The sequence below is a fragment of the Oncorhynchus clarkii genome, chromosome 23 (genome assembly GCF_045791955.1).
Source record: "Oncorhynchus clarkii lewisi isolate Uvic-CL-2024 chromosome 23, UVic_Ocla_1.0, whole genome shotgun sequence".
In the NCBI taxonomy this organism is placed as follows: domain Eukaryota; kingdom Metazoa; phylum Chordata; class Actinopteri; order Salmoniformes; family Salmonidae; genus Oncorhynchus; species Oncorhynchus clarkii.
Window position 1 is genome coordinate 58378876 of NC_092169.1, and position 12500 is coordinate 58391375.

General features: G+C 46.6%; 1 protein-coding gene across 8 annotated transcripts in view; it reads right to left on the minus strand.

The window, feature by feature from the left end:
• Nucleotides 1-12500, minus strand: part of LOC139381119 (dedicator of cytokinesis 1) — a 547069-nt gene that overhangs the window by 419989 nt on the left and 114580 nt on the right. For all 8 annotated transcript variants that reach the window (XM_071124416.1, XM_071124412.1, XM_071124414.1 and 5 more), the window contains exons 19-21: nt 11483-11580; nt 3445-3534; nt 126-226 (exon numbers count right to left, since the gene is read on the minus strand). In XM_071124416.1, the coding sequence (XP_070980517.1) occupies nt 126-226; nt 3445-3534; nt 11483-11580 (289 nt within the window). The remainder of the gene's footprint in view (nt 1-125; nt 227-3444; nt 3535-11482; nt 11581-12500) is intronic.

The window sequence follows — 12500 nt, forward strand, 5'->3', positions numbered from 1 at the left end:
ATCAATAAGGGATCATATCTTTTACCTGGATTCACCTGGTCAGGCTATATCACGGAAAAAGCAGGTGTTCCTAATGGTTTGTCCCCACTCAGTATATTTCTCCAGCAGGAATAAGCTGTACTCACGTGTACGCCAGAGTAGCACTGAAATGCTTCCTTATGTAGGTCTCAAGGACGGGGTTAAAGTGCTGAAACTTTCTGTCTGCAATGAGTCCAATTATGAATACCTGCCAGGATCAAAACAGAAACAGTCATTAAAAACACAAACCGTACGGTCACAAGAGTCGGGAGGCAAAACTAGACATTTTCTTTCTTCATTGAAAATGGACAAAAAGAAGAGAGAGATTGGAAATGAAATGAGATTAGAAATAATGAAAAGCCAATTTTCTCTCAGATAATCTAAGACGTCCGTCCTCTCTGTAGTTTCTCTCTGGATAAGAGGAGCCGGCTCGACTGGTAATTACCTAGTCAAAGTAGACTATTACAAAACCACATCACATAACAGTTGCTGATACAGGCTTTGTACAATAAAGGTGCGTCAGAAGTTAAAAACAACGAAATAGCTACAAAAAGACATTGGGATGATGATTTCATATTATATAGTACGAGAAACAGCTCTATTAACGTAGAGATATGTAGTCGACTACTTCTTTCAGCTTTAGAGAGAGATGTTGTAATTAAGACTGTCTGGCAGGAAAATACATGGGCAGTTGGATCTCATGCATGGTGTGTGTGTGTGTGTGTGTGTGTGTGTAATGTAATATCCAACTAACGATCCACCCTGTGATATCACTTACTGGTGGTATAGACTACGGTGTGATGGTTCAAATACTTTAATCATTAAATGGAACGGTATCTATTAGGTCGGCCTCCCAACAGGTAGTCCTCCCAACAGGTAGTCCTCCCAACAGATCCCAACAGGTCGGCCTCCCAACAGGTAGTCCTCCCAACAGGTAGGCCTCCCAACAGATCCCAACAGGTCGGCCTCCCAACAGGTAGTCCTCCCAACAGGTAGGCCTCCCAACAAGTAGGTCTCCCAACAGGTCCCAACAGGTAGGCCTCCCAACAGGTCCCAACAGGTAGGCCTCCCAAAAGGTAGGCCTCCCAACAGGTAGGCCTCCCAACAGGTAGGCCTCCCAACAGGTCCCAACAGGTAGGCCTCCCAACAGGTAGTCCTCCCAACAGGTAGGCCTCCCAACAGATCCCAACAGGTCGGCCTCCCAACAGGTAGTCCTCCCAACAGGTAGGCCTCCCAACAAGTAGGTCTCCCAACAGGTCCCAACAGGTAGGCCTCCCAACAGGTAGTCCTCCCAACAGGTAGGCCTCCCAACAGGTAGTCCTCCCAACAGGTAGGCCTCGCAACAGATCCCAACAGGTCGGCCTCCCAACAGGTAGTCCTCCCAACAGGTAGGCCTCCCAACAGGTAGGCCTCCCAACAAGTAGGTCTCCCAACAGGTCCCAACAGGTAGGCCTCCCAACAGGTAGTCCTCCCAACAGGTAGGCCTCCCAACAGATCCCAACAGGTCGGCCTCCCAACAGGTAGTCCTCCCAACAGGTAGTCCTCCCAACAGGTAGTCCTCCCAACAGATCCCAACAGGTCGGCCTCCCAACAGATCCCAACAGGTCGGCCTCCCAACAGATCCCAACAGGTCGGCCTCCCAACAGATCCCAACAGGTAGGCCTCCCAACAGATCCCAACAGGTCGGCCTCCCAACAGGTAGTCCTCCCAACAGGTAGTCCTCCCAACAGATCCCAACAGGTAGGCCTCCCAACAGATCCCAACAGGTCGGCCTCCCAACAGATCCCAACAGGTCGGCCTCCCAACAGGTAGTCCTCCCAACAGGTAGGCCTCCCAACAGATCCCAACAGGTCGGCCTCCCAACAGGTAGTCCTCCCAACAGGTAGGCCTCCCAACAAGTAGGTCTCCCAACAGGTCCCAACAGGTAGGCCTCCCAACAGGTAGTCCTCCCAACAGGTAGGCCTCCCAACAGGTCCCAACAGGTAGGCCTCCCAACAGGTAGTCCTCCCAACAGGTAGGCCTCCCAACAGGTCCCAACAGGTAGTCCTCCCAACAGGTAGGCCTCCCAACAGGTCCCAACAGGTAGTCCTCCCAACAGGTAGGCCTCCCAACAGGTAGACGTCCCAACAGGTAGACGTCCCAACAGCTAGGCCTCCCAACAGCTAGGCCTCCCAACAGGTAGACGTCCCAACAGGTAGGCCTCCCAACAAGTAGGTCTCCCAACAGGTCCCAACAGGTAGGCCTCCCAACAGGTAGACGTCCCAACAGGTAGACGTCCCAACAGGTAGGCCTCCCAACAGGTCCCAACAGGTAGGCCTCCCAACAGGTAGACGTCCCAACAGGTAGACGTCCCAACAGGTAGGCCTCCCAACAGGTAGACGTCCCAACAGGTAGACGTCCCAACAGGTAGACGTCCCAACAGGTAGACGTCCCAACAGGTAGACGTCCCAACAGGTAGACGTCCCAACAGGTAGGCCTCCCAACAAGTAGGTCTCCCAACAGGTTCCAACAGGTAGGCCTCCCAACAGGTAAGCGTCCCAAAAGGTAGGCCTCCCAACAAGTAGGTCTCCCAACAGGTCCCAACAGGTAGGCCTCCCAACAGGTAGGCCTCCCAACAGGTAGGCCTCCCAACAGGTAGGCCTCCCAACAGGTAGGCAGGCGTCCCAACAGGTAGGCGTCCCAACAGGTAGACCTCCCAACAGGTAGGCGTCCCTGTCCTCTGGCTGTCTCTAACCCAGGACCTGTCTTGTCTCTGGCACATAGCTAACATTCCTTAACGGCCTCCCAACAGGTAGGCGTCCCAACAGGTAGGCCTCCCTGTCCTCTGGTTGTCTCTAACCCAGGACCTGTCTTGTCTCTGGCACATAGCTAACATTCCTTAACGGTCTCCCAACAGGTAGGCCTCCCCAACAGGTAGGCCTCCCTGTCCTCTGGTTGTCTCTAACCCAGGACCTGTCTTGTCTCTGGCACATAGCTAACATTCCTTAACGGTCTCCCAACAGGTAGACGTCCCAACAGGTAGGCCTCCCAACAGGTAGACGTCCCAACAGGTAGGCGTCCCTGTCCTCTGGCTGTCTCTAACCCAGGACCTGTCTTGTCTCTGGCACATAGCTAACATTCCTTAATGGTGGTCAGGTGTGTATTTAACTTTCAAAACCACACAATGCCTGAGGCAGACCAGAGGCAGAGAGACAATCTGGGACAACTTTTCTGTATTCTGTTTGTCCACACGGGATACTGTGAATCTATGTCAACTTTCTCTTTGACAACACACGCATACATTAGTAATGTGTATGAGTCATAGCTGTACGATACGGTCACACCGCCACAGTCTGGTATAACAGTATAACATCCTAACACACGAAACAGAACAAAATCAAATATTTAATGTGTGTGAGTGTGTTTTTAAAAACAACCTGTACTTACCAAGGAATCAAACACCAGGGTGTCAAACGTGTCACTGTCTGAGTTCTCCATCATAATGTTAAACAGGGCATCAAGGGTGTCCTGCAAAAACTACAACGACAAGAAACACAACGTGTTACAACAGAGAGAGGATATAAGTCCACGTCTCAAACAGCACCCTATTCCCTTATAGGGCTCTGCCAAAAGCAGTACACTATATGGGCAATAGGTTGCCATTTGAGAAGTACAAGTCATTAAAAAAAAAATGCATAAACATTCATTCCCATTGTCTGTCTATTCATTCATTCCCATTGTCTGTCTATTCATTCATTCCCATTGTCTGTCTATTCATTCATTCCCATTGTCTGTCTATTCATTCATTCCCATTGTCTGTCTATTCATTCATTCCCATTGTCTGTCTATTCATTCATTCCCATTGTCTGTCTATTCATTCATTCCCATTGTCTGTCTATTCATTCATTCCCATTGTCTGTCTATTCATTCATTCCCATTGTCTGTCTATTCATTCATTCCCATTGTCTGTCTATTCATTCATTCCCATTGTCTGTCTATTCATTCATTCCCATTGTCTGTCTATTCATTCATTCCCATTGTCTGTCTATTCATTCATTCCCATTGTCTGTCTATTCATTCATTCTCATTGTCTGTCTATTCATTCATTCTCATTGTCTGTCTATTCATTCATTCCCATTGTCTGTCTATTCATTCATTCTCATTGTCTGTCTATTCATTCATTCACATTGTCTGTCTATTCATTCATTCCCATTGTCTGTCTATTCATTCATTCCCATTGTCTGTCTATTCATTCATTCCCATTGTCTGTCTATTCATTCATTCCCATTGTCTGTCTATTCATTCATTCCCATTGTCTGTCTATTCATTCATTCCCATTGTCTGTCTATTCATTCATTCCCATTGTCTGTCTATTCATTCATTCCCATTGTCTGTCTATTCATTCATTCCCATTGTCTGTCTATTCATTCATTCCCATTGTCTGTCTATTCATTCATTCCCATTGTCTGTCTATTCATTCATTCCCATTGTCTGTCTATTCATTCATTCCCATTGTCTGTCTATTCATTCATTCTCATTGTCTGTCTATTCATTCATTCCCATTGTCTGTCTATTCATTCATTCCCATTGTCTGTCTATTCATTCATTCCCATTGTCTGTCTATTCATTCATTCCCATTGTCTGTCTATTCATTCATTCCCATTGTCTGTATATTCATTCATTCCCATTGTCTGTCTATTCATTCATTCCCATTGTCTGTCTATTCATTCATTCCCATTGTCTGTCTATTCATTCATTCTCATTGTCTGTCTATTCATTCATTCCCATTGTCTGTCTATTCATTCATTCCCATTGTCTGTCTATTCATTCATTCCCATTGTCTGTCTATTCATTCATTCCCATTGTCTGTCTATTCATTCATTCCCATTGTCTGTCTATTCATTCATTCCCATTGTCTGTCTATTCATTCATTCCCATTGTCTGTCTATTCATTCATTCCCATTGTCTGTCTATTCATTCATTCCCATTGTCTGTCTATTCATTCATTCCCATTGTCTGTCTATTCATTCATTCTCATTGTCTGTCTATTCATTCATTCCCATTGTCTGTCTATTCATTCATTCCCATTGTCTGTATATTCATTCATTCCCATTGTCTGTCTATTCATTCATTCCCATTGTCTGTCTATTCATTCATTCCCATTGTCTGTCTATTCATTCATTCTCATTGTCTGTCTATTCATTCATTCCCATTGTCTGTCTATTCATTCATTCCCATTGTCTGTCTATTCATTCATTCTCATTGTCTGTCTATTCATTCATTCCCATTGTCTGTCTATTCATTCATTCCCATTGTCTGTCTATTCATTCATTCCCATTGTCTGTCTATTCATTCATTCCCATTGTCTGTCTATTCATTCATTCCCATTGTCTGTCTATTCATTCATTCTCATTGTCTGTCTATTCATTCATTCCCATTGTCTGTCTATTCATTCATTCCCATTGTCTGTCTATTCATTCATTCCCATTGTCTGTCTATTCATTCATTCCCATTGTCTGTCTATGCATTCATTCCCATTGTCTGTGTATTCATTCATTCCCATTGTCTGTGTATTCATTCATTCCCATTGTCTGTCTATTCATTCATTCCCATTGTCTGTCTATTCATTCATTCCCATTGTCTGTCTATTCATTCATTCCCCTAGTCAGACTCGGGTGGCGTGCATATTATCCACTGCTTCCGAGGATATGACTCGCTATATTACTCGGACCCTGGACAATAAAGTATACGAGCTCAGGGCGAGGATCACCTTCCAGAGAGACATCGGGGACTGTAACATACTCTGTTTAACGGAATCATGGCTCTCTTCTGGATGTATTGTCACCCTCCATTCAGCCAGCGGGGTTCTCCGTCCATCGAGAGGACAGGAAGAAACAACTCTCCGGGAAAAAGAAAGGCGGAGGGATTTGATTTATGATTAACAACTCAAGTTGTGATTTTGGTAACGTCATTTTTGTTCTCCCGATCTGGAACACCTCACCATCAAATGCCGACCACATTACCTCCCAAGATAATTTTCTTCGGTCATCATTACTGCCTATGGGCAAACTGGAAACTGCTTATCCTGCCATCAAATGTATTGTAGCTGGGGCCTTTAATAAAGGAAATCTTAGGAAAATGTCAACAAAATTCTAAACACATCCTCTGTGCTACACGAGCATCACAAACTCTGGATCATAGCCACCCGCCCTCCCTTCTGCAAATCAGATCACACCTCCATTCTGCTCCTCCCCACCTATACGCAGAGACTTGAGCAGGTAGAACCCATGGTGAGGACTGTTCAACGTTGGTCTGACCAATCAGAATCTATTCTTGATCACGCTCTAACCACTAGGCTACCTGCATGGAGGATGTTGTTACCACTGTGACGATTACAAAAGATCCAAACCATTACGACACGGCAGCATTTGTGCAAAACTGAGTGCAAATTTAACCATGGCAAGGTGACTATGAACATGGACGTGTACAAACAGACCAGCTATGACCTGCATTGGGCTCCATAAGGCAATCACAGAGGCTAAACGACAGTACAGGGACAAAGTGGAGTCGCATTTCAACGGCTCAGACACGAGATGTATGTGGCAGGGACTCCAGACAATCACTGATTATAAAAAGGCAAAGCGAACCACATCGCAGACACCGATGCCTCGCTTCCAGGAAAACCACATCTAGCCACCGTCAAGGGCCCTAGCAGCACACGAGTCCCCAGAGCAGACTAGCTGGCTGGAGTGTTTTACAGACAAATCCAAAAACTCACTTCTATTATCATGAAGTGCTTTGAGAGGCTAGTTAATGACCACATCACCTCCATCCTACCTGACAACGAGGACTCACTTCAATTGCAAAAGCTCATCATTAAGCTCAAGGCCCTGGGTCTGAACTCTGTCCTGTGCAACTGGGTGTTGGACTTCCTGACGGGCCGACACCAAGAGGTGAAGGTAGGCAACAATACCTCTGCCACGCTGATCCTGAATAAGGGGAGCCCCATAGGGGTGGGTGCTCAGCCCCTTCCTGTACTCTGTGTTCACCCATGAAAGGCGTAAAATCAATCATCAAGTTTGCTGACAACAACAGTGTTAAGCCTGATTACCAACACTGAAAAGACAGCCTACTGGGAGGAGGTGAGAGCCCTGGTAGAGTGGTGCCAGGAAAATAACCACTCCCTCAACGTCAACAAAACCAAGGAGCTGATCGTAGACTACAGGGGACAGCAGAAAGAGCACGTCCCAGACCACATTGACGGGGCAGCAGCGGAGAGGGTCAAAAGCTTCAAGGTCCTCGACGTGCATGTCACTGGCGACCTGAAAGGATCCCTTCACACAGATAGCGTTGTGAAGAAGGCGCAACAGAGCCTCTTCAACCTCAGGAGGGTGAAGAAATTGGGCTTGGCCCCTAACACCCTCACTAACTTCCACAAATGGACTGTTGAGAGCATCCTGTCTGTCTGTATCATAAAACTGCGTTGAAATGTATTTGGCTAAGGTGTACAGTTGAAGTCGGAAATGTACACACACTTAGGTTGGAGTAAAACTCTTAGGTTAGGTTGGAGTAAAAACTCGTTTTTCAACCACTCCACACATTTCTTGTTAACAAACTATAGTTCTGGCAAGTTGGTTAGGACATCTACTTTGTGCATGACACAAGTCAAGTTTCCAAAAATTGTTAACAGACAGATTATTTCACTTATAATTCACTGTATCACAATTCCAGTAGGTCAGAAGTTTACATACACTAAGATGACTGTGCCTTTAAAGAGCTTTGAAAATTCCAGAAAATGATGTCATTGTTTTAGAAGCTTCTGATAGGCTAATTGACATCATTTGAGTCAACTGGAGGTGTACCTGTGGATGTATGTCAAGGCCTACCTTCAAACTCAGTGCCTCTTTGCTTGACATGATGGGAAAATCAATAGAAATCAGCCAAGACCTCAGAAAAAAAAAATTGTCAGGTAAGGTTGGAGAGATGTGGAGTAGTGAGGAATGGGGGTGAGGTCAGGTCACTGATAAGGGTGGAGAGATGTGGAGTAGTGAGGAATGGGGGTCGAGGTCAGGTCAGGTCACTGATAAGGGTGGAGAGATGTGGAGTAGTGAGGAATGGGGAACGAGGTCAGGTCACTGATAAGGGTGGAGAGATGTGGAGTAGTGAGGAATGGAGGTGAGGTCAGGTCACTGATAAGGGTGGAGAGATGTGGAGTAGTGAGGAATGGGGGTTGAGGTCAGGTCAGGTCACTGATAAGGGTGGAGAGATGTGGAGTAGTGAGGAATGGGGGCAGAGGTCAGGTCACTGATAAGGATGGAGAGATGTGGAGTAGTGAGGAATGGAGGTCAGGTCAGGTCACTGATAAGGGTGGAGAGATGTGGTGTAGTGAGGAATGGAGGTCAGGTCAGGTCACTGATAAGGGTGGAGAGATGTGGAGTAGTGAGCAACGGGGGTCGAGGTCAGGTCACTGATAAGGGTGGAGAGATGTGGAGCAGTGAGGAATGGGGGTCGAGGTAAGGTCAGGTCACTGATAAGGGTGGAGAGCTGTGGAGTAGTGAGGAATGGGGGTTGAGGTCAGGTCAGGTCACTGATAAAGGGTGGAGAGATGTGGAGTAGTGAGGAATGGGGGTCGAGGTCAGGTCACTGATAAGGGTGGAGAGATGTGGAGTAGTGAGGAATGGGGGTGAGGTCAGGTCACTGATAAGGGTGGAGAGATGTGGAGTAGTGAGGAATGGGGGTCGAGGTCAGGTCAGGTCACTGATAAGGGTGGAGAGATGTGGAGTAGTGAGGAATGGAGGTGAGGTCAGGTCACTGATAAGGGTGGAGAGATGTGGAGTAGTGAGGAATGGAGGTCAGGTCAGGTCACTGATAAGGGTGGAGAGATGTGGAATAGTGAGGAATGGGGGTTGAGGTCAGGTCAGGTCAATGATAAGGGTGGAGAGATGTGGAGCAGTGAGGAATGGGGGTCGAGGTAAGGTCAGGTCACTGATAAGGGTGGAGAGCTGTGGAGTAGTGAGGAATGGGGGTTGAGGTCAGGTCAGGTCACTGATAAAGGGTGGAGAGATGTGGAGTAGTGAGGAATGGGGGTCGAGGTCAGGTCACTGATAAGGGTGGAGAGATGTGGAGTAGTGAGGATTGGGGGCCGAGGTCAGGTCACTGATAAGGGTGGAGAGATGTGGAGTAGTGAGGAATGGGGGCCGAGGTCAGGTCACTGATAAGGGTGGAGAGCTGTGGAGCAGTGAGGAATGGGGGTCGAGGTCAGGTCAGGTCACTGATAAGGGTGGAGAGATGTGGTGTAGTGAGGAATGGGGACCGAGGTCAGGTCACTGATAAGTGTGGAGAGATGTGGAGTAGTGAGGAATGGAGGTGAGGTCAGGTCACTGATAAGGGTGGAGAGATGTGGAGTAGTGAGGAATGGAGGTCAGGTCAGGTCACTGATAAGGGTGGAGCGATGTGGAGTAGTGAGGAATGGGGGTTGAGGTCAGGTCAGGTCACTGATAAGGGTGGAGAGATGTGGAGTAGTGAGGAATGGGGGCAGAGGTCAGGTCACTGATAAGGATGGAGAGATGTGGAGTAGTGAGGAATGGAGGTCAGGTCAGGTCACTGATAAGGGTGGAGAGATGTGTTGTAGTGAGGAATGGAGGTCAGGTCAGGTCACTGATAAGGGTGGAGAGATGTGGAGTAGTGAGGAATGGGGGCCGAGGTCAGGTCACTGATAAGGGTGGAGAGCTGTGGAGTAGTGAGCAACGGGGGTCGAGGTCAGGTCACTGATAAGGGTGGAGAGATGTGGAGTAGTGAGGAACGGGGGTCGAGGTCAGGTCACTGATAAGGGTGGAAAGATGTGGAGTAGTGAGGAATGGGGGTCGAGGTAAGGTCAGGTCACTGATAAGGGTGGAGAGCTGTGGAGTAGTGAGGAATGGGGGTTGAGGTCAGGTCAGGTCACTGATAAAGGGTGGAGAGATGTGGAGTAGTGAGGAATGGGGGCAGAGGTCAGGTCAATGATAAAGATTGAGAGATGTGGAGTAGTGAGGAATGGGGGTTGAGGTCAGGTCAGGTCACCGATAAGGGTGAAGAGCTGTGGAGTAGTGAGGAATGGGGGCCGAGGTCAGGTCAGGTCATTGATAAGGGTGGAGAGATGTGGAGTAGTGAGGAATGGGGGTTGAGGTCAGGTCAGGTCACCGATAAGGGTGGAGAGATGTGGAGTAGTGAGGAATGGGGGTTGAGGTCAGGTCACTGATAAGGGTGGAGAGATGTGGAGTAGTGAGGAAAGGGGGCCGAGGTCAGGTCACTGATAAGGATGGAGAGATGTGGAGTAGTGAGGAATGGGGGTTGAGGTCAGGTCACTGATAAGGGTCGAGAGCTGTGGAGTAGTGAGGAATGGGGGCCGAGGTCAGGTCACTGATAAGGGTGGAGAGCTGTGGAGTAGTGAGGAATAGGGGTCGAGGTCAGGTCACATTTAGGGAGAAGGAACAGTTTATTACCCAGATCAATTAACTTCCTGCCTAGCAACAAAGACGTAATGTTCAGAGAAAAGGAGGACACTTCACCTTCAGTGGGGTCTATATACTGGTGCTGTTGAGAACATGTCTGTCTGTTCCGCATCCCGTTGGGTGAATAAACTTGGTTTGAGCGTTTCATATTTGTCCGGTAGTTCTTCCTCTTGTTTATTTATTTATTTATTTATTTTGCTCCTTTGCACCCCATTATTTGTATTTCTACTTTGCACATTCTTCCACTGCAAAACTACCATTCCAGTGTTTTACTTGCTATATTGTATTTACTTTGCCACCATGGCCTTTTTTTGCCTTTACCTCCCTTATCTCACCTCATTTGCTCACATTGTATATAGACTTGTTTCTACTGTATTATTGACTGTATGTTTGTTTTACTCCATGTGTAACTCTGTGTCGTTGTATGTGTTGAACTGCTTTGCTTTATCTTGGCCAGGTTGCAGTTGTAAATGAGAACTTGTTCTCAACTTGCCTACCTGGTTAAATAAAGGTGAAATAAAATAAAAAATAAATACAATTTAGAACCTAACAATATGGAGGAATTTTTTTTTTTTGTTGCAGAATTCTGGATTCAAATTCTCAATTTGATGTTTGTTCCAATTTTGTGAATTCTTGGTTGGTGAGCGGAACCCCAGACCTCACTATCATAAAGGGGATATGTTTCCTGAGACAACCGTCATTAGACTGATAGTATAGTTTATTCCAAAAATGTGAATGTGAATTTACAGGGAGGAAGACTGCCAAGGTATAACAGTGAGCCTTGTCAACACTGATCAAGGGCGAGATACTAAAATGGAACCTCTATACAGGAGAATACAAACCCTTCCTCTAGAACTCAGGGTTTCAAGCGGCTTTCTTGGTCAGTTGACCTCAAATGGGCCGAACTGGTTAAATAATACAAATGTTAAAGAATAAAAAATAAAAAAAACTCCTAATGGGTCATATTGTGTTACCTATGAACTTTGACCTCTCACCTTGACGACCTCTCCTCCCTCGACCTTCATCAGCTGTCGGAGGTTCTGCTGTAGGAGGCTGGTGTTGGAGCGCCACTTCAGCAGGCCCAACAGATCCACTATACCAGACATAAACAGAAGAGAGGACAGACAGATGTTACTACAACAGACTCAACAGACTCACTATATGAGACATAACAGACAGATGTTACTACAACAGATCTAACAGAGCCACTATAAGAGAGAACAGACAGAAGAGAGGACAGACAGATGTTACTACAACAGACCCACTATACGAGACATAACAGACCCAACAGATCCACTATACGAGACATAACAGACAGATGTTACTACAACAGACCCAACAGATCCACTATACGAGACATAACAGACCCAACAGACCCCCTATACGAGACATAACAGACCCAACAGATCCACTATACGAGACATAACAGACAGATGTTACTACAACAGACCCAACAGGTCCACTAACAGACATAAGAGAGGACAGACCCAACAGATCCACTATGAGACATAACAGACAGATGTTACTACAACAGACCCACTATATGAGACATAACAGACCCACTATACGAGACAACAGACAGAAGAGAGGACAGACAGATGTTACTACAACAGACCCAACAGATCCACTATACGAGACATAACAGACAGATGTTACTACAACAGACCTAACAGATCCACTATACGAGACATAACAGACAGATGTTACTACAACAGACCTAACAGACCCACTATACGAGACATAACAGACCCAACAGATCCACTATAGGAGACATAACAGACCCAACAGATCCACTATACGAGACAACAGACAGAAGAGAGGACAGACAGATGTTACTACAACAGACCCAACCGATCCACTATACGAGACATAACAGACAGATGTTACTACAACAGACCCAACCGATCCACTATACGAGACATAACAGACAGATGTTACTACAACAGACCCAACCGATCCACTATACGAGACATAACAGACAGATGTTACTACAACAGACCCAACCGATCCACT